General features: G+C 36.5%; 1 protein-coding gene across 1 annotated transcript in view; it reads left to right on the top strand.

Annotated features, from left to right (window-relative positions):
* Positions 1 to 25177, top strand: part of KCND2 (potassium voltage-gated channel subfamily D member 2) — a 517861-nt gene extending 492684 nt beyond the window's left edge. The window contains exons 2-6 of the mRNA XM_056117991.1: positions 4266 to 4428; positions 15231 to 15326; positions 17108 to 17200; positions 19984 to 20231; positions 22549 to 25177. Coding sequence (XP_055973966.1) covers positions 4266 to 4428; positions 15231 to 15326; positions 17108 to 17200; positions 19984 to 20231; positions 22549 to 22726 — 778 coding nt within the window. The 3' untranslated portion in view covers positions 22727 to 25177. The remainder of the gene's footprint in view (positions 1 to 4265; positions 4429 to 15230; positions 15327 to 17107; positions 17201 to 19983; positions 20232 to 22548) is intronic.
* The last annotated feature ends 2316 nt before the right edge of the window (positions 25178 to 27493 follow it).

Genomic DNA, 27493 nt, shown 5'->3' with positions numbered 1-27493 from the left:
TTCTCTAGCCAGATACCTCATCAAAAACTGCCTTCCCAGGAAAGCTTGCTTTATCCTTTGGTCCTAAATCCGTTTCATTGAGTCCCTCAGAATCTATTTTCTCCTTTTTCTTTTTGGCCTATGTGCAGCCCTTCTGCGTGCAGGATTTTCTCTCCTTCCATCCACTGCTATCAGCTGCTACCTGATCTCACTGGTCTTCGGTTGTTTTAAAGTCACTGAGCACTGGTAGCACATCGCACAGTGTAGCCCTTCATTTCCCTAATAATTACACGTTCGTAGACTCAACCTATTCTACAACATAACGAGCAAAGAATATATGAGTAGTTAATAAGTGCTAATTTTTCAAATTTCATTTCATTTCATTTTTTCTGCTTTTTGGGTCACACCCAGTGATGCTCAGGGGTTGCTCCTGGCTCTGCTCTCAGGAATTACTCCTGGCGGTGCTCAGAGGACCATATGGGATACTGGAAATCGAACCCGGGTCTGCCTCGTGCAAGACAAACACTCTACCCTCTGTGCTATTGCTCCAGCACCCAATAAGTACTAATTTTTATATATCTCTTCAAGCAGGAAAATCTAACACAGCTTATTCATTTAACGATTTCATGTGATATATTTTTTATTGTAATTACTGTAATTTACAATGCTGCTAATGTTAGGGTTTCATGCAATAGTGATCCCATCCCACACCTTGCATCACTGGCTTCTGTCCTACACCATTTTTTCAGGATCCCCACTAGCCCATACCTCCCTCCCTTCAAATTCCACCATGTTAAGATCAGTTCTCAGGGTCTGTTGTCTTTTACTATTTCCTTCGTAGGCATCTTTATATTTTACAGATTTAAAGGTTTGGTGTGATTATATGTGCTCAATACTTAGTTTCTTTGGCTATCACCAATAGTGGAATTTTAGTTACTTTTCTTTTGAAAAAATATTTTCTAAGTCCTAACTGGTAAGTATTAATATCAAATCTTTTTTGACATGCTTCTTGTATACTGTATGGAGAAGTCTGTGTGCTTTAGACTTCTCCAGGGCCTACTGCATAATCTGTGCAAAGAGAAAGAAGATGCTTATAAAACAGAACCAACACTCAGTGTGAATTATAGTAAATGTGGAAATCGGCTGTGTATACACGGTATTATATATCAAAAAGTTGATCTTCCAATTCTCCTGATAGATGCCTTTGGAAAGAAAATCCTTAAGCATTGTTTTCTCCTCTTATAAATATCTTAATTTTTGACTGTCTCCTCACTAACGTCATCTTCATATTATGATTTATGTTCTCAGATAGATCACAGAAAGAGATGTTATTTCGTATGGCTGCTGCATTCCACTTCTTGGATTAGCATGTAGCATCATTTCTATAAATGGGAATACTGTCATTCAGATTTCAAACATTATGGAAATTTGTGTTGGGGGAATTTAGCGCAACTGTTGATCTCTTTATTTTATTTATTTATTTATTTTTTGCTTTTTGGATCACACCAGGCAATGCTCAGTAAGGGTTACTCCTGGCTCATGCAATCAGAAATTACTCCTGGAGGTGCTCAGGGACCATATGGGATGCTGGGACTTGAACTCAGGTTGGCAAATGCCCTACCTGCTGTGCTATTGTTCCAGCCCCTCAACTGTTGATCTTTACAAACAATAATAAGAGTGAGTAATTAGGCCTTCAGAAAAGGTACTGGGGCCTGGGATAGGGATCACATTATTACTGTATATCAGTATAGACCCTTATAACCCTCCCTATCCTTTCCTGAACCACTGTCACTGTCACTTCAACTTTGTACATCGACCAACTCAAAAATGCTTCCCTACCTACAGATGAACATTACATAAATAGAGTAAATCATATTGTAGGCCACCATTTAAAAAACAGCCTACACCTGAATATTCCTAAAGATGTGCATATCTGGATTCTGCTATCTGACTTCCTCAAAACCCTGTTTCTAGGATCTAAATTCCCAGGGTTCCAAAGTCAGCAGAGAAGACTTGGAGCTCTACAAGTGCTACTACACAAGTTCTGCAGTAACATAATCTGAAGACCTTCTCCTTGGCCTCTTTCTTGGCCCAAACAGCTGAATTCAGGAACTTTGCATCAATCAGGCAGAGAAAATGTATTCATTTGGGGTTGAAGTGATAGCACAGCCGGCAGGGTGTTTACCTTGCATGCGACCGACCCAGGTTCAATTCCCAGCATCCCATATGGTCCCCTGAGCACTGCCAGGAGTGATTCCTGAGTGCAAAGCCAGGAGTAACCCCTGAGCATTGCTGGATGTGACCCAAAAAGCAAAAAGAAAAAGAAAAGAAAGAAAAAAGAAAGAAAATGTATTCATTTAAGTAATATTTAAGAATATGCTTTGTTCTAACAAATAAAGCTGCTCCTGCTTTTCCAAGTTTATATTCTAATGTTAGCAGGACACACACACACACACACACACACACACACACACACACACACACACACCCCAATGAAAAAAATGTCATCTGACAATTACTATGAAGACAATTACATGAGGACATATTATAGAGAATCACTGGAGATGGGGTGGAGGCAGGAGAAAAAAGCCCCTGTGGATAAGACAGCCAGAAATTAAATTATGGAGGGTGGAGACACTACCTGAACACTGCTGATATGGGGTCTGCCCTTATGACAGGACAGATAGATAGGGAGCTTTCTGGTAGGCAGTCTGGACTGTAGGCAACAACTAAGTCACAGAGTTCCTTGGAAACAGAAATAAACTTTTGCATTAAAAGTTAATGCAAACAAATGCATTTGCATCTGTTTTCGTTTCAAATCTCTTCCAAGGTTCAAACAAAGTAGCACCAGTCCCATCTCTGTTTATAAAACCCTAACTGTTATTTGTTCTGAATTGTAAACTGACAAAAGTGGAAATGAGTTCAGTTTCAAAGCTATCTTCCTGGCACCGGCAAGAGATGATGACTAGGATTGTTTTGTGAAATAGAGATTAAGGAAAAAGAACTAAGTGGGAAATAGTTTGGATCAAGGAGAGTGAAACTTACTGAGAAACAGACTCTGAGGTCGGGGTTGACTCAATTTTGTTCTGAGCGACGGGATGGTTTATGGTTTCATTTACTTGGACATATTGGACTGTGAAAGGAACAGAGTTCGGTGGAAGTGGAGGAAACTAGGAAAATAAGCATTCCTCTTTGGCTAATTGAAGTCTTAATTGGCTCTTAAACTTTCAGAGGCAGAAATAATCAGTCTAGACTATTGAAGATATGAATTTGATTTTCAAGATAGACATCAGAACTGTCACTGCAAATTATGGTATCTGTGATACTTAGTTCTCAGCTGTGGAATTGGATGAAGACACTTAGAAAGAGTGCTTATACAGAGATGATAAGAGGACTCGGGTCTGAGATCTAAATTACTCTTAGATTCAGAATCAAATGGAAAGTGAGTCAGAAAAGAAGATAGAGAAGAAATACCAGTGAGCTGGGGATACCACTAAGGGAATTTCTTAATACTGGCATCAACAAAAAATGTTTCAAGGAGAGATGTCTACTAATGAAATATAAATGAATAATTGAGTAAGATTAGTATGAAGAAATGCCATTGGATTTCTCCAATAAAGGTTACTGATACCTTGGAAAGTTTATTTTTCTAAAGTTTATTGTGTTTGATGAAAGAAAAGTGATGTACCACTTTTTGCATTTAACTTTCATAACCAATTTAATGTTGAAAAAATTAAGTGGAAAAATGTGTTATCTAGACTATAAAATGTAGCATGGAAATATTGACTATTAAATAAATGTAAAGAACTATGTCATATTATGTAAAGGACAAATTGAAGTGCTATCATTACATCACCTGACTTAAAATATTTTCCAAAGATTTCTAAATGTTGGAATCAATTTTCACAAGGTTGAAAGGTAACTTTTTGTATGCAGATATTTTATGGTGCCTGGCTTCTTAAAATCTTAAGCTATGTATATTGTATTCATGAAGTAGAATTATGTTGTTCCCAGAAAACGATTTGAGGTAAAGGAAAAGAATTATTCATAACAAGCGGAAATAGGGGCCGGGGTGATAGTACAGCGGGTAGGGCGTTTACCTCGCACATAGTCAACCTGGCTTTGATCCCTGGCATTCCATATGGTCCCCCAAGCACTGCTAGGAGTAATTCCTGAGTGCAGAGCCAGGAGTAACCCCTGAGCATTACTGGGTGTGACTCAAAAAAGAAAAAAAAGGTGGAAATAACTTTCTGAGGCTTGAAAGTATTTTCTGTTCTCTAACCCAGGTATGGTGACATGGTACCAAAAACCATAGCAGGGAAGATTTTTGGTTCCATCTGTTCATTGAGTGGCGTCTTGGTGATTGCTCTGCCTGTTCCCGTGATCGTATCTAACTTCAGTCGGATCTACCACCAAAACCAGCGAGCAGACAAGCGGAGAGCACAAAAGGTGTGTATGTAACTCTGCGCTACTATAATTTAGCCTCTTCTGTTTTTATTAATGAGTTTTTAAATTCCTTAGTGGCTATTCTGTGTTTCAGATTTGGTCAATAGTCACATAAGTCAGCACTAGCTAGGTAATACTACAGGGAAGAAGGGGGAAAGAGTTTTAATGTCTCAGTGACTTGAAACAACAAGGAATATTTATCAGTTGCTGTACAATCATGATGAGGTCTGTTACTGGTCCAGAGATAGAAACTCCATCTTGACAACCAATGCCTACAATTATTCAGGCAGAGGTCAAGGAATGATTAATCAGACACTGACTCTTAAGGCTTCCTCCTGGAAATGAGCCAAGTCACTTCCATCTCTATTGCATTAACTGAAACAAATAATACAACCTTGTGTTTTAATATGACTACATGAACTTCAAAGTGAGCAGGGAAATACAATCTTGCTGTGCACCCAGAGCCAGAAATAAAGAAATATCTGCATAAGAGTACTATGATAGTAGGGAGGGAAAAAAATATTCATGGGAGGAAATACTCCCAATTTATCAAAAAATAAAATTGTATGACTCATTGGTTTAGTCTTGTTCATCAGGATTTCAAGGTAGTTTCAGTAGGCAGGATTATTAAAGGACACCAAACTGTGTCCTAGATACTTTACATGGATGACAGCGGAAGTGGGAGGATCTGATCATATGAAGGAGGGTTTTATTTCTGGTCCAGCAGTTTACATCTTCTCTAAACTCCATACTAATTAATTAACCCTTCTATGACCAGGTTGTATACTCAAATGTGAAAGATGGCAAACTTCATATCTCACATTAATATTAAGATAATATCTAATGTATATTAATCTGTATAAAAGTATCATATTAACAATGTCTAACACAATTTAATGTGTCTGGTTTGGATTTAATATTTCTTAAAAATAATTCATATAGCCAAAATAATCAATTCTTCACAACTATAAGACTTGTAATATGAGAATATATTGCTATTATTCCTTTAATATAGATGAGAACTCTAACAAAAAATTGAGGATTCCAAGCTCACATACCTAATTAATTAGAGGAACATCATTTAATCTAAGACAATCCCGGCTTGCAGGGTTAGCACTGTAGCACTGTCCTCCTGTTATTCATCAATTTGCTTGAATGAGCACCAGTAACGTCTCCATTGTGAGACTTGTTACTGTGTTTTGGCTTATTGAATATGCCACGGGGAGCTTGCCAGGCTCTGCCGTAAGGATGGGATGCTCTCGGTAGCTTGCAGGGCTCTCCGAGAGCGATGGAGGAATTGAACCCGGGTCAGCTGCATGCAAGGCAAATGCCCTACTCACTGTGCTATTTCTCCAGCTCAGCTTGCAGCTTAATAAACTCAATTGCTATAATAGACTGCCTCTTAGAAAAACCAGCTGAAATGTTATGATTCTTCTCTTTTCCATCCTTCAGTCACCTTGAGTCGGGACTTTATTGCTTAGAGATAATTTTGAAAATCTACTTTAAGGCTGGAGAGATAGTACTGCAGGTAGGTTGCTTGTCTTGCACGGGGATGACCTGGGTTTGAGTCCTGGAACTCCATATGATCCAGGAGTGATCCCTGAGCATAAGGCCTTGAGTAACCCTTGAGCACTGCAGGGCAAGGCTCAAAAGCCAAACAAAAGAAACCTACTTAATAATTTCCTCAAAACTCTGGTGCTAGATTTTCCATATTCTCTATAGACATTACATAGTTTTGGTGTTTGTTAATATCCTAAAGCCATTTTTACTCACGAATAAATTGGATGCACAGTCTGAATATGGAAAGAGATTTTAATACAGTTCATACCAATTTTTTGTAAGTACATTGAGAACAGGATTTTAAATATCTGTTTGAACAATTTTCATGCTCCAATAGGCATAAAATCTACTACAGTAACTCACTGGAGCAGATAGAGTGTTTTTAGCCAGAAGTAGCTCCTCCATCAGGAATTTTCATTCACCACAATTTTTTTTATTGAATCACCATGAGATACAGTTACAAAGCTTTCATGTTTGAGTTTCAGTCAAACACCCATTCCTCCACCAGTGCACATCTTCCACCACCAATATCCCCAGTATCCCTCCCTCCACAATATCCCACCCTGCCTCTATGGCAGGCAATTTCACTCATACTCTCTTTTGTATTGCTTGTTATGAATAGCATAGGATGTGACTTCTGGAATTCTAAAATTTTAGATAATTAGGGTCTGCAAAAAAAAAATCTCTGCAGTGAGCTGCTTGGTTCTGAGATTCTTTTGTGTGTCTTTGGATCATAACCAATAAGGAGTTTAAATAGCACCCTGAGGCAGTTTGTGAGCATGACTTCCAGGGTCCCCTAGAGATGAGAAGATGAGAAGGACTGATCCATTCCCTACCCATTAACAAGTTTGACATCATTGAACCCACATACCTGCACTTCTTATAGGGTTCTGAAAGTTGGCAGCTGCCGGATTCACCACAATATTACTTTTACCATTCATTACATATATTTTCCTGGATACCTATGTACATAATTTCATGGGATAGAAATAATAGAAACGGCTCAGCTCTCCTGCACCCATTCATCTCTATTCTAGAAATCCTTCCTCTTTTTTTATCTGGGGGTCACACTTGCTTGCTCAGGGCTTACTCCTGGTTCTGTATTCAGGGATCACTCCTGATGGGACTCAGGACACCATATGGGGTTTTAGAGATTGATTGAACCCAGTTTGGACACATGCAAGGCAAGCACCCTACCCGACATTCTGTTGCTCTGGCCCCAATTTCTTCTTTAATGTAAGATCTTCGTTGATGTAAGAGTTACTCATAATACACTTCTTTGGTATATTATAAATAGTATAGAAACTACTGGTATAAAACCTGTAGGAAATACAAATATCATTTTTAATCAAACCAATTTCCAAAATAATTGGGTGTTTTTAAATTGTTTTCATTTTCTTTTTAATTTATCTTTAATTGAATCACCATGAGATAGAGCATTACAAAATTGCTCATGATTGTGTTTCAGTTGTACAATGTTTCAACACCCATCCCTCCACTCGTGTAATTTCCCAACAACATTGTCCCCAGTTTCCTTCCCTCCTCTTCAAATCACCCCACACCCTAGCCTGCCTCTACTCTTCTCTCATTCATTTTCTTTCTCTCATTTTAGGCATTGTGGTTTGTGATACAGATGCTGAAAGGTTATCATCTATATCTCTTTACCTGCTTTTTTTGTCCAGAATGATCTCAGTTTTTGTCCAGAATGATCATTTCCAACTCGTATTGTCATATAATGAACCCTCATCTATCTTAACTACCCTCCGTCTCCCACATCATTGACCAACCATTGACAATCCTCCCCTGGCCCATTTTCCCTGGTTTTGGATATTAGTTTCATACTGTTTTGTTTTGTTTTTATATCCCAAAAATGAGTGCAGTCATTCTACATATGTCCCTCTCCTTCTGATTCATTTCACTCAAGATGATCATCTCCATATCTATTCACTTACTGGTAAATTTCATAACCTCATTTTTCTTAACAGCTGTGTAGTGTTCATTGTTTTCATTTTCAACATGCAAATCAGTAAAGAAAACTTTAGGATATTTCAGAAGTTTTTAAAGCTAAGAAAATTTAAAATGCAAAAGTAAATACAATATTATGGTTTAACAGTTCACTCAAAAGGGGATGGAAGGAGGTACACTGGTAATGGGTGTAGTATTGAAATATGTACTCATAATATGTTTCATTGAAATATGAAAACCATCATCACTAATATTGTAAATCACTGTACCTCAATCAATAAAAAATGAATCAAAGTACAATGAAATTAAATATGTTTTATGAATCCTTTTAGTTATTTCTGGGGCCTGGGTGTGGGGTTTGCATCATACTCAGCAATGCTCAGTGGCTATTTCCAATGAGTTGTTCAGTGTCTATTCCCACTGATGTTTTGGGACATCACAATGCTGTGGGTCAATCTGGTCCTTCCACATGCAAAGCATGTACTCCAGCATTTTAAGCTATCTTCACAGTGTCTGGTTTTGGGTATCTTGAAAATATCTCCTCTATTCTTTTTTTCTGCACTATTCAGTGGATTTTATATATAATGAATATTAGAAAAACTAATTTAAGATGAATAAAATAACACAAAGTGATATTTCCAGTAAATAATCTGTAATCAATAAATTGAACACAGGCATGTAAGAAAAAATCAAAGTGGAATGATAAAGTTACCAAGGAGGTTTTTTTTGTTATGTTTCATCCCATGAAATTTCTTTTGTAATTTTCAAAAATAAGCTTTCATTATGCCAAGGTCATTTAATTTTATCTGGAATTGGACTGGGTGATATGAAAAATTGTCAAAGCATGCAGAAATAGCCATTAATTCAGTCAAGTAAGCAGTCTATTCAGTAAAAAGTCAATTTAAAAATTATATAATTCTGAAAAAATTCTTGTTTGGTCTGATATGAAGGTTTTTAATCCCATTGGCAACCCTAAATTTAAGAAAAAATAAAAACTATAAAATAAAAACTATTCTCATCATCTGGACTAGTGAGTAGTAGGTGAGTAGAGCACTTGCCTTGCATGCCAAAGACCTGGATTCAATCCCCTGCTCCCCTGTATGATCCTTCTGAACAACACCAGGAATGAACCCCGAGCACAGAACCAGAAGGAAGCCTCGAGCACCGCTAGGTATGCCACCTCCTTCCTTCTCTGAGAAAAAAATCTCACTATCACTCAAGGCTACTTAGTCTTTTCAGGCCCTTCCCCTTAGCAGATTCTCACTTTGCTCTCATTATCTCCTCCTACTCCATTTGCTTTCCTCCTTGGTTGAGGAACCTCCCAAGCAATGCTCAGGACTCCAGGAGGTCTTGGTGGGGTGCACCTTCCTGCTGTTTCTCTGCTAAGTGGGTCCAGTAGTTCAACTCAAGTGTGGGAGGATGAGGTGCTGTTCCTCTAAGCCTGTGCTCAGGGGCCTGCAGTGCTGTACCCAGTGAAACTTGAGGACCATGTGGTTGTTTGGTGCCAAGGACTAAAGTGACCTCAACTATATGGAAGGCCTGTTCCTTAACCTCAGTACTCTATCTGTTGGACTCCAAGTTCTTACATGTTGAAGGGAAATTTGCCCCCTTCTTATCAAACTTTGATGAATCCTAAACTGAATACTGACATCTGGATTAGTGGACTTAAACTGTGCTATCTTGCCCTCATTCCACCACTGCTAATTGTATTTTAATGGATTAATTTATTCATTCAGCCATTCGATAAATATTTATTGAGTCAAATGTATTTTCCAAAATAAAACTAAATTGATGCACTGGCAGGTGGTAGAGATGATATTTTGAAGTTGGGAGCCTCCCCTATTTTAAAATACAAATCAGACCACTTAATCATCAGCATATTTACCAGGCTAACTTGCAAGTAATTATCATGTATAATAGTAATTATAATTATAATTTAATAATACTGGTAGCAACAACAACAACCCTCTCTAGAGTTTCTGTTATGTCCCAGATCATTTATGTCTGTTATTTATACTTCCTTATCAACTTGCAAAAGAAAATGTTATTATTTCCATTTTATAGATGAATTGCTCGTGTTTACACACCTGTTGATTCAAGTCTAAAGTTAAAATATTTATTAATAGAGTCATAAATCTGATTATTTTTTGATAGATAATTCTAAAAAGTTTAAGTTTTTGAAATAATGAGCCATTATACAGTCAACATAGATTTTTTTATCAGAGAATTAATTTTATTCTTATTCATTTTTTTATTTTAATGAATCACCCTGAGATACAGTTACAGACTTACAAATTTTTGTGATTACATCTCAATCAAACAATGTTGGAGTACCCATCCCTCCACCAGTGCCCTTTCTCCACCACCAATGTTCCCAGTGACCCTCCCACCATCCCCATCCCTTCCCTTTCCCTGCCTCTCTCCTTATGGGTGTAATGGTTTGCAATATAGGCACTAAGCAGCCATCATGTTTGGTCCATAGTCTACTTTCAGCATACATTTACCATCAAGAATGATCCCTCCAACCATCATTTACGTAGTGGTCTCTTAACCCTCCGATCTGCCTGAAACCCCAGCACAGGAGATTGGCTTTCAAGAAGTGGGGCGATCCTCCTGGCCCTTATCTCTACTACCCTTAGGTGTTATTCTCCTATTATGTTACTTTATATTTCACAGATGGGTGCAGTCATTCTGTGTTTGTCCCACTCTTTCTGACTCATTTCACTTAGCATGATACTCTCCATTTTGATCCACTTCTATGCAGATTTTATAGTTTCATCTTTTCTAACAGTTGCATAGTACTCCATTGTGTAGATATACCAAAGTTTCTTTAACCAGTGTAAGTCAGTTTTTAACCTTTCACATAAAAATGTACTATGGTGATCCTCAAAATTTCTATTTATTGGAATCACTTGAAAGGTTTGATAAAAAGATTTCCAAGGCCAAAGAGATAGGACATGAGGTAAGGTGCTTGTTTTGCATGCAGCTGCATTAGCCAATATCCTAATTCAATGCCCCATACAACACATCCTCCCCACCACCCCACCACCTCCAGAACCTCCAGAAGTCATTATTGAGAAGAGTCAGTAATAGTATCTCACAAACCCTCCCATCCAATAAACCTATAAAACAAAATAAAAATATTTGGGACTCCATCCATCCCTAAAATATCCAGTTTAATATATTAGGCTTAAAGCCTAGGAAGATTCATTTCCAACAAATTATTCAGTGATGCCTGATGATGGCCATGCTGATTTGGGGGGAAGAAGAGATAGTTCAATGGCTTGAGCATATGCTTTGCTTGCAGGAAGCATGGGTTCAATTCCAAGCAACGTCTATTTCCAGTCACCATGGGCAGCAACCCTAAAGCACCAAGAAGGGCGCAGCCTGGAAACACCCACCAAGTGTGGCCTCAGAAAGAATTAAAATGCTAATTTAGAGAACACATGTTAAGAACCATTGTTTAGTATGTTCAGTAATGTCCAATTTTAAAAAAAATATTAGGGAACTCTAGAATAATTAGGAATCAGAAAAAAATTCCTTTGCTAGAGCCTGGAATTATCTCTCATAGGTAATCTACATTTAAAAATATATATTAACCAGTTCCTTCCTCAAATTCTTTTAAATAAACTGGTATTATTTTTATTTGTCTATAGTTTAACAACAACTCCCTTTTCAACTCATGTAGCCATCTGCTAATTGCACACTTCTATATAATCACTAAAGTTCCAGTCTTACTGAATTCTCTACCTCGGCTCTAAAGTCTTTATTCCACCCCCTATTACTTAATGTTGTCACCTGGCAAGTTCCTGCTCTAAACTTAATTCATATATTGCCATTCTATGATGATAGATTTTTGTGAATGGTGTTGAACACAGTTGCTTCTTGCACACAATAATCCTTGCTCTATTTGCATGTATTGCACTATACTATTCCTCTCATCCACTATACTGTGTGCAGTCCTGGGAATAAAATAGGCACCAGTATTTGCATAAAGAGTGAAAAGAGTCAATGAACAGTGGAAGACATGTACCATGATTGTATTCTCAATATCTAGAATATGGTGGGTTTTCCAAGGATTCATGGCAAAAAAACATTGATTCTGTCTCTGGTACACTCCCACAGCCTTTTTTGTTCTATGCCTATTCCCATATTGACTCCTCTTGTTACCCTTCCACTCACTCCTTCTGGTTCCCTTCCACTGACACACATTAAGTAGTGTTTCTTCCCAGCCTACCATTCACAGAATCAACCAAGTTCTTGAGCTCAGTATATTACTCTATCCATCATCCACTGGCTTCCTTCCTTTCTTGGTAATATTGTGGGACACTAACATGATGTATGACTAGGGGATCCGCTTTCCTTAGTAATGGAAACATTCCAATGAATTACTTCAACTTTAAAAATGAATTAACTTTAATATGCTTTTGTCACATGAACCATTATATGAAACTTTAGATAAATGAAGTGAAGTAAGTAATAAGTAAAACTTCTACAATACAATACAATACAATACAAAAGTATGTGGGCAGATAATTGAGTAGTAAAAAAATTGCCTTGGAATATCAAGGAGAGACTATCTATGTATATGTTTAAGATTTCTGATGATACGTATTTTTAAAAATATAGAGAAAAATTGAAATTTGATAAGAAGATAGTTCAGTAACTTTTTTCAACCTGCCAAATTCATTTAGAAGTAGATGCCATTTAATGAAAATTGTTCTTAGTGGTTTGGGGTTTATGTATATTTCCTGATTGGCTCCCTGCCTCTGTTCCAGAAAATACATTACAGAGTTTACATAGTGTCATTTGGTGCAATTAAAAAATAATCTTCTTGCTAAAAATCATTACATACTAGCCTCTGAATGATCCACAATAAAAGACTTCCATGTCAAATTAGTTTAAGAAAAATTACATGATAAATTCCCTTTTGTCTTCATGGTGATAACCACAAAATGATGTGTTATAAAAAAAAATCCCACAACAAAGAAAACCCTGTTTAACCATTCACCATTTCACAAAGGTTTCTCAACTCAGAACCAGTTTATTTCATTTGGTTGGTTTGGATTTGACCCATAACACTTACTAGTAACACTTACTTACTTTGGAAACAAGTTTGAGAAACTCTGCCAAGTTTAGAGAATTTTTTAAAAATTATGAAGGATTGGGAAACATAGGGAAAATGTGCTTATGAGACAGTTTTTTTCACAAATGCCATCAGTATTCTCAAGATAATTAAAGAACTTGAAAATAACCTCAAAGCTATACTCTGATAATTATAAACTCATTTTTAAGTAGAATTTTGGAAACTTTATATTTTCCATATTGGTGAAGGAAAAAGTATTCACTAAAACATCATTCTAATTTCCATAACATTTTCCATGCCAAGAAGTTGTATTTCTCACAGATCTGGGGGTAGGAACTGGAAGGAATATATTTCCTATTAGCAGTAAATGTTGTGCTTTTAACCTCTCAATTGCACGACCAAAGTTGCCAAGATAGTCATACTGAGGGGACCAGAAATAGTTATTTTTCCAAAATATCTTTGTAAATAATCTCCCTTGATTATCTACTGGAACCAAATATCTAATCACAGGTCATAAAGCTAGTATTCAACAGACATTTGGTGTGATGCCCCAAAAGACCAATTAAACCAATTAACTCATATAGTGTTATAACAAAATGAAAGAAAAATTGTGATTGAAATTGACATAGGAGAAATTTTTTTTTGTTCTAACAGATGATATGATTTAACAAATGACTTTTTTGCTCTAAGCTGTTTAGAAGGTTTTGTTTTTTTATCCCCTAAGCTTTGAACAACTGTGGTAACAGTTGCCTCCACATGTAGGCTTTTTATTGTGAGAAAAAAAATGTAATTTTCTGTTTTTGCATAGTGCCATAATGTTGTTGCTAAGTGATTTGGTAAGTACATAGGTGAAACTATTTCGTATAATATGAACAATAAAAGTAAATGTAGTAGTATGGAAGGAAGAAAAGAAGAGGAAAAGAAAAAGCAGAGGAGGGAATTTGGGAGTTGGGGGAGGAAGGGCAGATAGAGAAGAATTGATTGTTACAAAAGATCAAAGAGACTATAGAGGTAAATTTCAATAATTCCTTTCTTAAAACAAAATGTTTATTTAAATTTATGTATTTTTAAATGAGTACATCAATCTGTCATTTCCAAATGTGCTTATCACTTTGTTGCTTTACTGAGTCTCATCTGAAATCTTGGTTGCTGAGCACACCCTTTGTTTTTTTTTTCCATATCTTTTCATAACTTTATTGTGTATTTTTATTTACCTCAAAAAAGCTGCAGAGTAAGGATTTATCAAAGTCTATTTATCCACTTACATATGGAGGAAATTTTTATTGCTCCCATGTTTGGACAGTTATATAGTTTCTCTCCTGAATCTTATCCTAAACATGTCTGATCTTGTCTGAGAAGACTCTATAATTATAAACTATCACATTTATTGTAAGTATATGATTTTCACTCCTTCAGAGAAATAGCAAAAAATCACCATTTTGATTGTTTGATAGCACTGTAGCACTGTCCTCCCGTCATTTATCGATTTGCTCTAGTGGGCCCAGTAACATTGTGAGACTTGTTACTGTGTTTGGCATATAGAATACCTCACGAGAAGCTTGCCAGGCTTTGCCGTGTGGGTGAGATACTCTTGATAGGTTGCCGGGCTGAGCACACCCTTTGAAATTAAAATGGATCCACCTTCCAACTTCATTGTTCATCAATTTGTTCGAGTTCATCAATTTGCTCGGGCACCAGTAATGTCTCCATTGAGAGACTTGTTGTTACTGTTTTTGGCATATCGAATACGCCACGGGGAGCTTGCCAGTCTCTGCCATGTGGGTAGGATATTCTCGGTAGCTTGCCACGCTCTCCAAGAGGGATGAAGGAATCAAAGCTGAGTCAGCCACATGCAAGGCAAAAGCCCTACCTGCTGTGCTATTGCTCCATAGAAATGTAGGGAAAGTAATACTGCTATTTTTCTCTGAAATAAATAATGAAATTTAATTTTTCTGTGAATACTTAGCTGCAATTCCTCAACGCATATTCCAGGTCCAAAGTTGTTAATTGATCATAGTGACATTCACTAAAACACTTAAGTGGAAAAAAAATTAATAACTGCATGTGAAAAGCTGAAGTATTTTTTTCATTTAAATATATACATATGTTTATATTAAGATTAGAAATGAATACATTCACTATTTTAAGAAAACAGTTCATCAGTATTAAAAAGATATGCGTATTTCTGTTTTAGAAAGCACGACTTGCCAGGATTAGGGCAGCCAAAAGTGGAAGTGCCAATGCCTACATGCAGAGCAAGCGGAACGGCCTACTCAGTAACCAACTACAGGTACAGCCAAGCACTTCACTTTTACTAATGTTCGATTTATTGGTGTAATATTGATTCAGCCTACCTAGCTGTAGAGTTTGACTGTATGTAATTATTAAAAGTGACTACTAGAAAAACAAAAGTGTCTTTTTAAAATAATTCCACTCTATCCAATGTTATAGGTCATAAAAGACTAGAAACTGGCTATGGTATATTTTCTGAGAATCATAAGTTTTCATTCAAGATTCGACAGTATTTATGTGCTACCTCATGTAAACACGGTATAGGATAGTGATTTATAATAAATACAGACTTGGTTCCTTTTCTGACCTAAGCCAAGAGATCCATAAAGAGGTCTTTTTTTTATATTAAATAAGTGACTCTGGAACCGTATCCTAGGATTTGGATCCATGAGTTTCAGATCTGGCCGCACGATTAAACAGTAGAAACTTTAAATTCACCACCAGCCTCCTGCGAGCAAAGAGAGTCTGGGAGTTCCATCAGCAATCCCAAAGTGCAGACTGGTGTAGAGAGATTCCCGGTTAGTGAGTAGATAGAGATTTGGGGAGAGTATCATTCTCAGAGAACAGAGAAGCTCCTCGTTGGACTCTAGACCTTTCCATGTGTGTTTCCTACATTTGACTGTACCTATTATTATAATAGGTAAAAAATTTAAAAATGTTTCTCTGAGTTCTCTGGAAAATTAATCAGTCGGAAGCTTTTTGACCAACTCCGTAACTTCTCTATCTCCGATATTTGGCTATTCTTGCATTATTATAAAGTGGTAATAATAAGAAAATGTTTCTCTGAGTTTTCTTTTTTATTTTTTGAAAATTAGCTGAATCTGGGGAAAGGGTCTTGGAAACTCTGAGTTAAAGTCAGACTGTTAAAATGTACCCTGACCTGGGATTGGCATCTGAAATCCAAGAAGGAGTTTTTAGACCCTCTGAACTGTAGCTGGTTGGTCAGAGGTACAGGTGATAATTTAGGCTTGCCATAGGCATCTGAGATGTGTGAGGTGGTGAGTTGGAGGAATATTCTTGTATGACTGAGACCTTAACCTGGGTAATTGGATCCCATCTCTAGGTAGATAGTATCCAATTTAAATTGAGTTTTATGGGGACCATCCAACTGATATCCATAAGCATTGCCTGATGTAGTGGGAGGAGGGACTTCCTCCACTTTGGAGTTGAATCCAGGTCCCTTTAAAATGAAAAGTGCAAACATTCTCCATATTTTTTATTTAAAAATTTCTTGCCTTCTTTAAATTCTTTGGGTGAGGATAGATAATGACATGATGTCTTGTTTTACTTCTTAATGAAAAGCTGGCATCGTTCGGTAATAAAAGGTCACGAGGTATGGCATATAATTTGAGAAACTTTACTTTTACCTGAAAAACTCTCCTTTAATACTTTAGAATTCATCATCTTTACTTTCAGAATAGCTTCTATGAAGGTGAACACAATAGTGGTCTCTGGATTATCTCAGCACTAGGTTAAATGTTATTATCCAAAAAGAAAGGCTCTGGGGCTTTCAAAGGTAGCAAGTAGTTGAATGAATAAGAGATTTCAATTTTCAATTCAGGAAGGAAAGTCTATAAGACTTGGAAGCTAATTTGATGAAAATGTAAATGCTGATTATGAAACTTAAAAGCAACCGCACACTTGTCTCTTTTTAGCTTAAAAAAAAATGCTGCCATTTAATCTCAGGAAATAGGCCAGATCTCTCTATGGAAATGTGTGGCTGAGGTTCTCATTGTTTGCAAATAAAATAGGAAGCACTTCTCTTCTCTGTGTTAACAGTCCTCCGAGGATGAGCAGGCCTTTGTTAGCAAATCCGGCTCCAGCTTTGAAACCCAGCACCACCACCTGCTTCACTGCCTGGAAAAAACCACGGTAAGGAAGCAGGCATGACTGCCTGCCACTGTACTCAGACAGTAATCCCATTAGCTTTGTGAATACTTAATGCTTCCAAGCATGATTTCACTGTCTGTATTACTGGAAAATATGACAAAAACCAAAAAGCCAAAAGAAAGCCCACAATGTCTGAAATTACTTTAAAAGACTCAGTGACTTTTCAGCTTGAAAAGTAGAGACTTCTAAAAACATTTCTAAATGTTTTTATCCTTAGGGGTTCTCTGAACTCTATTCTAAAATAGCAAAATAATGCAGATGGAACGTTGTCTTCTCATGGTCAATTGCAAGTTCAGTAAAATATCATTTTCTGCCTGATTCTTAAAATGCTGAGTAAACAAAAGATGACAATAATGTAGTTTCGGTGATCCTGTCATCTGGATAAAGGGATAGTAATAGCACTGACAAAACCAAAAAAAATAGAGAATAACTTAATAGAAGCATTTCTTTTATTCACATGTGCAACAAAAAAAGATAAATAATAAGAACTGTCCATTGTAAGAAAAAACTGGCACATTTAGTCACTGGCATATCCCTTAGGGCTGAGGTTTAGTCTGCATTTCTCCACTTAAAACTCTGGATTGGACCACCTCTTTAGCAAAAGTGCTGTTCCCTAGGTAGCTTGTCAAAAAGAGGTCACAGTTTGTGGCAACAGAGCAGAACTAAACTTTCTCCCTATTAAATGAGCTCTGTTCATTCACTCACCAGAGATAGATATTTGTCGAGCCAATTTCAACACATTGCATACAGCGCCCTTTTATTTGTGTGTCTACAGAGTCATTCAGCAAGTCTCTATCACGTGCCTATTATATGTCAGTGATACACAGTGATACACAATGAAGTCAAGTGCAACCTCTGCCTTCGTCATTCTGTGGGGACAAAACACGGGTGTGACAAGATAGGGTGATGAGAGGCAGATTCAAGTCCAAGGTCAAGCAAGGACACAGTATTCCTCTATTTGGGCAAAGAAGCCAGAGTTAGGCGAGACAGGATGAGGCTGAGACTGAGAAGTTGAGTGGAGACTCCCAGGACAAGGAGTTTTTAAATAAAAGAAATGAAGGGCCTAAGAGGTGAGGTCAGCAGCTAGGTAGACTAGAGCGTGGCTTAAGAGGATGTGAAGAAAACCAAGAGTCTAACATGAACAGAGAGGAGGCTGAAGAGAAGGCTGTGTCTCCATTAGACTTTGGAAGCACTGGAGAATTTTCATCTTTATCTCACAAAAAATGGAACATGATTAGATCTTAAACAGGGAAGTTGATTTTATTTATGTTTTTAAAGAAATGGACATGTCTTTAATTTAATTGTTTATCTCTTTGAAAGTTAACCGATAGCATTAAGATTATAGAAAATATTTACTCCTATCTTTTTCTTTGCATCTTATATTCATATTTTGTAAAATTTAAGCACTTTTTTCAAAAAACACAAATTAACATAGTTTACATTGAACTACCAACAAAGGTATACAGTAACCAATAACAAAATGATTTCTTCACTTCCATCTATGAGATAAAATTGGATAAATCTCATGTTTTATAACTTGTTTTATGTGTGGGGAATATACATTGTAAAAGAACATAGGATTGCAAATTCTTTCTGAATTGTGTGATTTTCTATGAAATTTGACAGGAAATTCCTATCTGATATTATTCTCTGGACTTTAAAGAATAGAATGTTAAATTTTTTTTTCTTAAAAAATGCTTGCCTCAGCAAAGAAATTCCAAAATCTGTAGCTAGAACAATTTATTTCTTATTAGCCTGTAAATTGCTTAAATTGTTTCGCTAATTTTTTTCAAATTAGAACCAGTTTTGTGAAATTGGACATAGGCAAAGCCTTTCATTACTAGTAATTGAAATTATTCTCTAATACTTCTGATGGGGAAAAGAAATGTCTTGAACTTCTTTTTCTGAGGTGAAATTCTTGCATAGGCATTTTGTGAGGGAATTCTTCATTAAAATCTTTAAAATACAAATTTATGCCACATTTCTCTAAGAAATGGTAAATAAAGTGATTCCTGACATTGCTTGCTTCCAGGCTAGATTCTGAATACAGACAGGAATCATGAGTATGGTAAAGTGATATATCATAAAGATGAAGAAAGGGATCCCAAAAGTTCTGTGCTAACCTGCTCTGGGACAAAATAATGGCACATTTTGCAGATCAATGTATTTCACCTATTTTATGTATAACTAAGTCCTATATTTTTATGTGTACTAGGAATTTTACTGGAGTGTCTAAAAGAAATAGAAAGTGGCTCAGCTCCACTTCTAATTAAAAAGATGTTTTCAATCCCATGTGAAAATATTAGCTCACATATAACAATCTAATTTGGGATAGTTGAGTAAAATAGTCTCTTATTCATAACTCCAATATGTTTAAAAATAAAAGTCAATGTGAATTTACATATTTCCTGGGGGTATTATCTATATTCATTTTCAAGGTTATTTTCTCTCTAGCTTATAACTCTGCCAGATTTTGTATTTAAAATAATAAATGATATTTCCAAATAAAGTTAGTCTGTAAATAGATGCTCAATCAGCCTGAAGATTTCCATCTTGAGGTCTAACTCAAGAGATTTTATTTTCATACAAATGCCCACATGAGGGGGCTTTGGCATCCTAATCATGCAGAACTGAATTCCACTAACTCCTTGGACGGTCCAATGTAAGTGGTAATATTTGAGTTTAAAAATAAAGCTATTCATTTCTTTGTTGAAAATTAAAACGTTTCTCTACTTTCTTGGCTTTTTCTTATAACTCTGAAACAGAATCATGAATTTGTGGACGAACAAGTCTTTGAAGAAAGCTGCATGGAAGTTGCAACGGTCAACCGCCCTTCCAGCCACAGTCCTTCTCTCTCTTCACAACAAGGAGTCACCAGCACTTGTTGTTCACGACGACACAAAAAAACTTTCCGCATCCCAAACGCTAATGTATCAGGAAGCCACCGAGGCAGTGTGCAGGAGCTTAGTACCATTCAGATCAGATGTGTGGAGAGAACCCCGCTCTCTAACAGGTACCCATAACCATCTGTGTGCGAACTTCCTTCTGAATGTTTTCTCCATCTGATCATGTTGCAACCTCCATGACAACGAAAGTGTAGCACGACCATTAAGAATGAGACAAGGGGCTGAAATGATAGTACAGCGGATAGGGCGTTTGCCTTGCACGCAGGCGACCTGGGTTCGATTCCTAGCATCCCATATGGTTCCCTGAGCACCGCCAGGAGTAATTCCTGAGTGCAAAGCCAGGAGTAACTCCTAGGCTTCACCGGGTGTGGCCCAAAAGAAAAAAGGGGGAAAAAAGACAGAGAGAGAGAGAGAGACAGAGAGACAGAGAGAGAGAGAGACAGAGAGACAGAGAGACTCACCTTGTCACTAAGGGAAAAATGGATCTGTTGGCATATGTTTAAGAGTCAGAGTGACTCTTCTTCATGTGTCAGTATTAAAAGAATCAAAGGGAGATGATTAGACTTGTCCAGATGATTTTCTGCCTCTTCCACTTCACATTTTTTAATCTCTGAACTCAGTAACTGTCTTTGCAAACACAGAGTCTGAAAAGATAGGCCACTTTACTCACTTAATTAGCATTGATATGGTTTAAAAGTGTTTCATGACCAAAATTATATCAGCACTTTCAATAACAGTGAAAAAATAAAATGATACCCACCCAGATCTTTTGAGTCAATCTAGAAATTTTAATCATAAAGTTACTTTTTGGTCACAGCAAACACAGAAGCCAGTTCAGCACGCAAAACTGATAAGAAATATGCTAAAATTGTTTGCCTCTGCTTAGTGTGTAGATAATTTAAGTGAGTTATTTCTATTGGTAGTTTCCCTTTGCTTCTTTTCGTGTGCTATTTATTTTTGCCACAAACATCTTTGTCTAATAAAATATAGTACTTACTACAGGTCATTTAAAAGGTCAATTTCTAGCCAACTAATTTTGCTGTAATCTTCAAAATAAATAGTAATATTTCACATAAGTTATTCATTACCCAGTGGTGCTTCTTTGAAAATCTGGAGGAAAGTATTGGGGCACAGCTCGGCAGGAGAGTACTGGCCTTGCATGTGTGCCCTGGGCTTTCATCCCTGGCACTGCAAAAAGAAAAAGGAAAGAGAAAATCTGGAGGATAACCCAAGTTCAGGCTGTGTTGATTAATACCAATAAGAAAACTCTTGGGAACAGAATATTAAATTGTTGGTGTGGGGAGATGCTTAGGGACCATGCCTGGCAGTACTTAGGGCTTACTCCTGACTCTGTGCTCATTGATCCCTTAGAGAGTTTCAGGAACCATATGGAATGCTGGGAATCGAACTTGCATGTAAAGGCAGCTACATGCAAGGCCCCAGATTACAAAGTGAAGAAATGAAAGATTTTTTTCTTTAAGAATTCTAAGACATCTACAATGTTTTACATCTATTCCAAAATGAAGTAGAAAATGGAGAAGTGTTGAAAAGGAGTACTTATAACATGAACATTTAAAATAAATTTTCATGAAAATAAACTAGTTTTAAGATCCACTGCACCCCCCCTTTACACTTCTCCCTTTCTTTCTGTCCCTATATAGAAAATAGATCTGTAGGAATACCCCTTGAAAAGACTTTGGATTGTTAGATAGTAACAGCTAACTTTGGTGGGTTCTTAACATTTGGCTACTACTATGAAGTTGGAAACTTTAAGGATAATGTGTATATCAAAGAGGCAAGACACTAAAATCACCCTATGATCAAAGGAACTGAGAGATCCACAAAGTTTAACCCTTTCATAATGACTCTTCAAATCTCTTAGAAACCCTGCCCTAGAGAAAACGTTATACTTTGTTCAACACAGATTTTTCAAAACTTACCTACAGAAAACCTTTTGTTGAGTACTAGAATAATATGAGAGTTGATAAGACACTTGCTTTGCATGTGTCCAACGCTGATTCAATCCCCAGCACCCTATATGTTCTCCCTCAGAACCCCATTTGATTCCGCGAGCACTGCCAGGAAAGATCCTGGAGTGTAGAGGTAGGAGTAAGCCCCGAGCACTACCAGGTATCCCCAAACAAGAAACCAAGAAAAGAAAGAGAGAAATCTTTACTGAAGAAACACCAGTTGAATCAAACTGAATTGACACTGTTAGATATTTATTTGAGCAAATGACTTGACAAATGTTGACTTCAATATGTATTAAGGTTTTGGGTTTTATTTTTAACAAATCTTGGTACTTGTTCTTAGGCACTTAAAATTGTATTTGGAATCATAAAAATGTGCATTACTCAGTTACAGGGGGAAATGTGTTTTTTAGGAAATAAACAACTTACTTTCTTAAATTTATTTTTTCCTCAGCCGATCCAGTTTAAATGCCAAAATGGAAGAGTGTGTTAAACTAAACTGTGAACAACCTTATGTGACTACAGCAATAATAAGCATCCCAACACCTCCAGTAACCACCCCCGAAGGAGATGACAGGCCAGAATCTCCTGAGTACTCGGGAGGAAATATTGTCAGAGTGTCTGCTTTGTAAAACAATTGGAGTCCTGTCTAAGAAAATTTCAGCTGTAGCTGTGGAAAGAATCCCGATGGGGAAGAAAGAAGAAACAGTAAACCCTTTGCAGATAAAGCTGGCAAAGCAAGAAGGTTGGTAGTGAATTAATAACAAAGCTTCCAAACTGGAGGAGGAAAATAAAACCACCCAAATGGCATTTCTAGACAGTTTGACCCGTGTAGCAGAGGAATAGCCTGTGGCCCTTTGACTTTGCGTATGAGCACAATGAAATGCCGCCTACTAATGCTTCTTATGACCAGAACTCTTTTTTTAATAAAATAAATAAAATAAATATTTGAACATAATGTTCCAGTTGAATGCAAAATAAAAAAAATATGGAAAACATTTTGATAAAAATTTTTCCTGTTAAAATCATGAACATTGGCTATAATGAAGATTAGTACATTAAAAAAAAACTCATACAACACATTTGTATTGACTGAAGGAAACCATCATAATGCATGCTAGAATTCTTTGGAGCAGTGATCTCACTTTCCTTATGTTGTCTTCAGAATAGGCATGATAAACTATACTTGTAGAAAGGGGAAATTTCTGTGCACTTACAAGCTGATTGTTCATGTTCCATGGTGGGCTGTGCAAATAAAATCCTTTTAGAACCGCCGTATTTCTCATGGGGATGCTCATTAGTAAATCTAAGTGTTCAGATAGTTCAGTATTAATTCTTGTTTTACCTTGCACCTAGATACTGTTACAACTGCAATAATTCATTGTACACCTGTTGTATCAGGAATCAGGATTTTTTTGTTGTTGTATTTTCCAGATCTTCATAGAAACAGTAAGAGCCACATCTCTAGAAAAACTTCTCATGTGGCCAAGTTTTAGATAACTTTTTAATCCAAAACTATTGTGCCATGAATGTTTTTCAGTAATATTCTTCAGTCCTCTGTATTTCTGTGACAGTGCATTATTTGTTCCTGTATTTCTATAGCACCTTTTTATTGGGTTTATCGTCATCAACCAGACTAATGTTTTGTAGTTCCGACTTTCCTACTTTTGTATTCCTCGACAGATTATCTTGTAAGTAGATTATCAGTACCAATCCCCTTGTCAAAAATTAGGAAAAAGGAATTGACATCTGTGTATCATCTTTAACCTCTTTGCTATTATGGAAAAGCCCAGAAACTGGATATATCACTCTATGTTTTATGAAAAGAGTTGGCTGGGATTAATATCAAAAGATCAATGATCCCAGAATCTCACTTGATGTATTATTTATTTTGCTTTAGATCTTGAATACATTTTGAGAATAACTCATGTGAATTGAAATGCAGAGATAAACTGGAGTGCTTTATGCAGCAATATTTGATGAAAGCACGCTTTCTACACTGTTGGGAAAGGCAGCACAAATTTATCTGAGAAAGGTTCCTGTATATTGCAAGAGCAATTTTCTCTACTAAACCAGAAAGTCAGGAGTTTGATAATGCAAAGTTGATCTCTATGTACATTTAAGTGAAAAGTCTCTATACCTTTTCACCTTTAAAATATATCAGCAGACATGTCTGCACGTGACAATGTAATAAAGTTCTTTGTCAAATGAAAGGTTTTGTTCATTCCAGACCACCACTGTAAGGAATAAAGTTAAGCTTCCATATGTGGAATGAGTTATTAATAATTTTCCCTATACAATAGAAATTTTAAAGTACTTACCATAATTTATCACAAAAGAAAGAATTAATCGAACCAGTTTCCACTAAAGCCAGAAATTTTTGCTTCCCGTTTCTAGGATAGCTTCTAGGCCAGTGCTGAGCACACGGTAGATCTTAATGATAAACTACTATCTCTCGGGAAGAGCTGGTTTTATTCCTAGCATCTTTTTAAAAGTTACTAATCTTCCTGAAACGTGAATATTAACAATTATATTAACACCTGCCTCATGTCACTTTATGCTTCTAGAGCAAATATATAGTGAAACTACTTTGACGGCATTTATTGAAAAACTTTTTAAAGAACAGACCTAGGGAACAGCAGTCTGCATCACCTAGGTCTTTTGATTCCCAGTGAGAAGTTCTATTTTCATGTTCTTAATATTACATTTTTAAAACTGCATTTGAGTATTTCTTTTGGCGATTCTGCCTCCTTTTTGACTTATCACTTATCCAAAACTATTAATTTCTTTAAACTTTTGGAAAATTAAAAAAAAAACTTTTTGGTGTTTAGGTAGTTTAAAAATATACTGTGTTGGTGGTGAATGACTCTTGATGACTGTGTTAAGTGCATCTGTATTGTAAGTGAAATGTAATTATTTCTGTGTACCATATGGAGTAACCAAGGTCATTGTTTTTGACAATTTTGTTTAAAATTCATATATCTTATTTCAAAGAATAGCATAATATCTGCATTATGCTGAAAAAAAAATAGACCTTTGGAGAATACTTAAATAAAACATGTGCATGCTCAAACAGGACAACATGTGTGACTGGTGCCTTTTTTTACTTGAACTCCCTGCCCTTCCAAAATAATAACGCACCCTAGTCATAATACACATTTTGGGAGAATCCCTGAAGCATATACAAATGTAAAGAATTTGGCAATCTTTAGTAACAGTAAATCTGTTTCAGTAAATAAAGATCGTAGCTTTCTGCCGGTGATAAGAATTTAGGCAGTGACTTTTCCGAAGTTAGTTTTATTTAGGAAATGAAAAAGAGAGAGAAAGGGAGGGAGAGAAAGAGAGAGAGGAGAGAGAGAGGGAGAGAGAGAGAAAGAGAGCACTACATTCAAGAGAGAACTTGGGTATCTCCATGGGGGGGAAAGCCCAGGCAGAATTTTTAGCCTAGAAGTCGCTAACATTTATTGTAAACCCACAGAATCTCAACTGATAAATATTTTTAAAATAAAGAAATACCATGAAATACCATGAGGGAAATAAAATGTTAAGTAAAAACATACAATGATAACAAAAGTTACTAACATTTAAAGGTAATAGAGAGTTACTCCTTTAGATGGTCACTTTTAGAACTATATTGGTAACATTAATAATTACATAGTGATATTGCAAGGTTTCATCAGTCATTAAGAAGAAAACAGGATGTTAAAATCGGGTTTTTTCCATGAAAAAAAAAACATTGAAAGTGACCCCTCTACAGTGAATCCCACAGTTTATTTGACTATATCCTTGATGTAGCTGACCTCTTGCACGATGTGGACCAAAATAAAATAAAGCTGACACTTGGACCAGATTTATTCCTTAACCACCACTAACTGCTTAGGCAAAAAGACTCTTAGAGTCAATATTTTTGGTCAGAACTTAATTAAATGCTTAGTAAAAAATCTTTAATCTAGAAAATGTGAGCACGTGTATATTCTTTTATATTTATATATGCCAATATATACTTGTACAATGTAATTTTAATTTTTAATATACATGTTCTGTTAGCTTCTCTTTAATATTCAAGAAGTAGAATTTCAAAGAAGGGTAATAATGAGATATTATTATAAGAAGAAGGAGAAAATAAGTGATTAGTGATTTTTAATTCATGAGACTTAGTGATACTCTTGATGGAGCTTCTTCTTTTCTTGATAATCTTCATTCTTAGTCCTTAAAATAATTATTTGACAATATTACACCAAAAGCTTCAATATACCTGCCTATTTTTTTCATTTTTGTTATAAAATTGGTTTGGAAACGGTCTCCAAGGAGCTATATCCACATCTGCCAGGATCATTGCTCTAAGAGTAAAAAGAGGCTCTTCTCAAGTAGAGAGCTCCTCAGAGTTTCGTAGGGAAGCCCTCACCTTTTCCCTGCAGTGCTATTAAAGCAATTTTATGAAGTCACAGATACAAGAATGTTTATTGCTCTACACTGTATAATGTCCATCTGAATTTTCAACACAGTTGAGTAGGCACACTATCTTATAATAATAAAGATAATAAGATAAGACTAAGTCATAACTACTTCAACAGATTGTATTTAGAGGAATAATTTTTTTTTTTAAAGAAAAGAAAACTGGGGCTGGAGTGATAGCACAGCGGGTAGGGCATTTGCCTTGCACACAGCTGACCTGGGTTCAATTCCCAGCATCCCATATGGTACCCTGAGAACGACCAGGAGTAATTCCTAAGTGCATGAGCCAGGAGTAATACCTATGCATCGCTGGGTATGACCCAGAAATAAAAAGAAACTTTTTTAATTAAAAAAAAAGAAAATTGATGCAGGGAATTAGTATTAGATCTACTTTGTACTTTCTAGTTCTTTCCACTTTATTGTCTGCCAGTTGGAGGCATAATACAGAAGGTACAGCACTGGCCTTGTCTGGCCTTTTCCTCCCTTCCCTTAAGCACTGTTCCTCTTGGGGGTCAGGGATTTCCCCTGCAGTGCCCAGGGTTCCAGTTACTCTCTTGGATATTTGGCCAATTGGACCAAGTGATTTGATGCTAAGCGAGAGAGAACAGTGCTGGGCATGGTCTCCAGGGACATATCCTATGGTACATCAAGGCCTCCAGGGCTATACCCAGCAATGCTGAGGGGACCCCATGGTTCAAGAGTTCAAATTCAGTCCCAGCTCTAGTGACCATTGAGTGATCTCCCCAAGACCTCCTAAATCAGTATTTCTTTCTCTTTTTTTTGCGATTTTATACCTTTTATTTTCATAAAGAAGTTCACAATAGTTCATTAAGAAAATATTCAAACACCCACCCCACCAGCGAGCATCTTCCCACCACAATAAGAGGAAAGTGTGTGAAGGTTGTTGTATTTCATTCTGGTGCCATTTAAGCCCACATATAAGA

Source organism: Sorex fumeus, unplaced genomic scaffold, assembly GCF_029834395.1.
Source record: "Sorex fumeus unplaced genomic scaffold, SorFum_2.1 ptg000037l, whole genome shotgun sequence".
Lineage (NCBI taxonomy): Eukaryota > Metazoa > Chordata > Mammalia > Eulipotyphla > Soricidae > Sorex > Sorex fumeus.
Note: the sequence above shows the minus strand (reverse complement) of the source record. Positions and strands in the feature narration are given on the sequence as shown.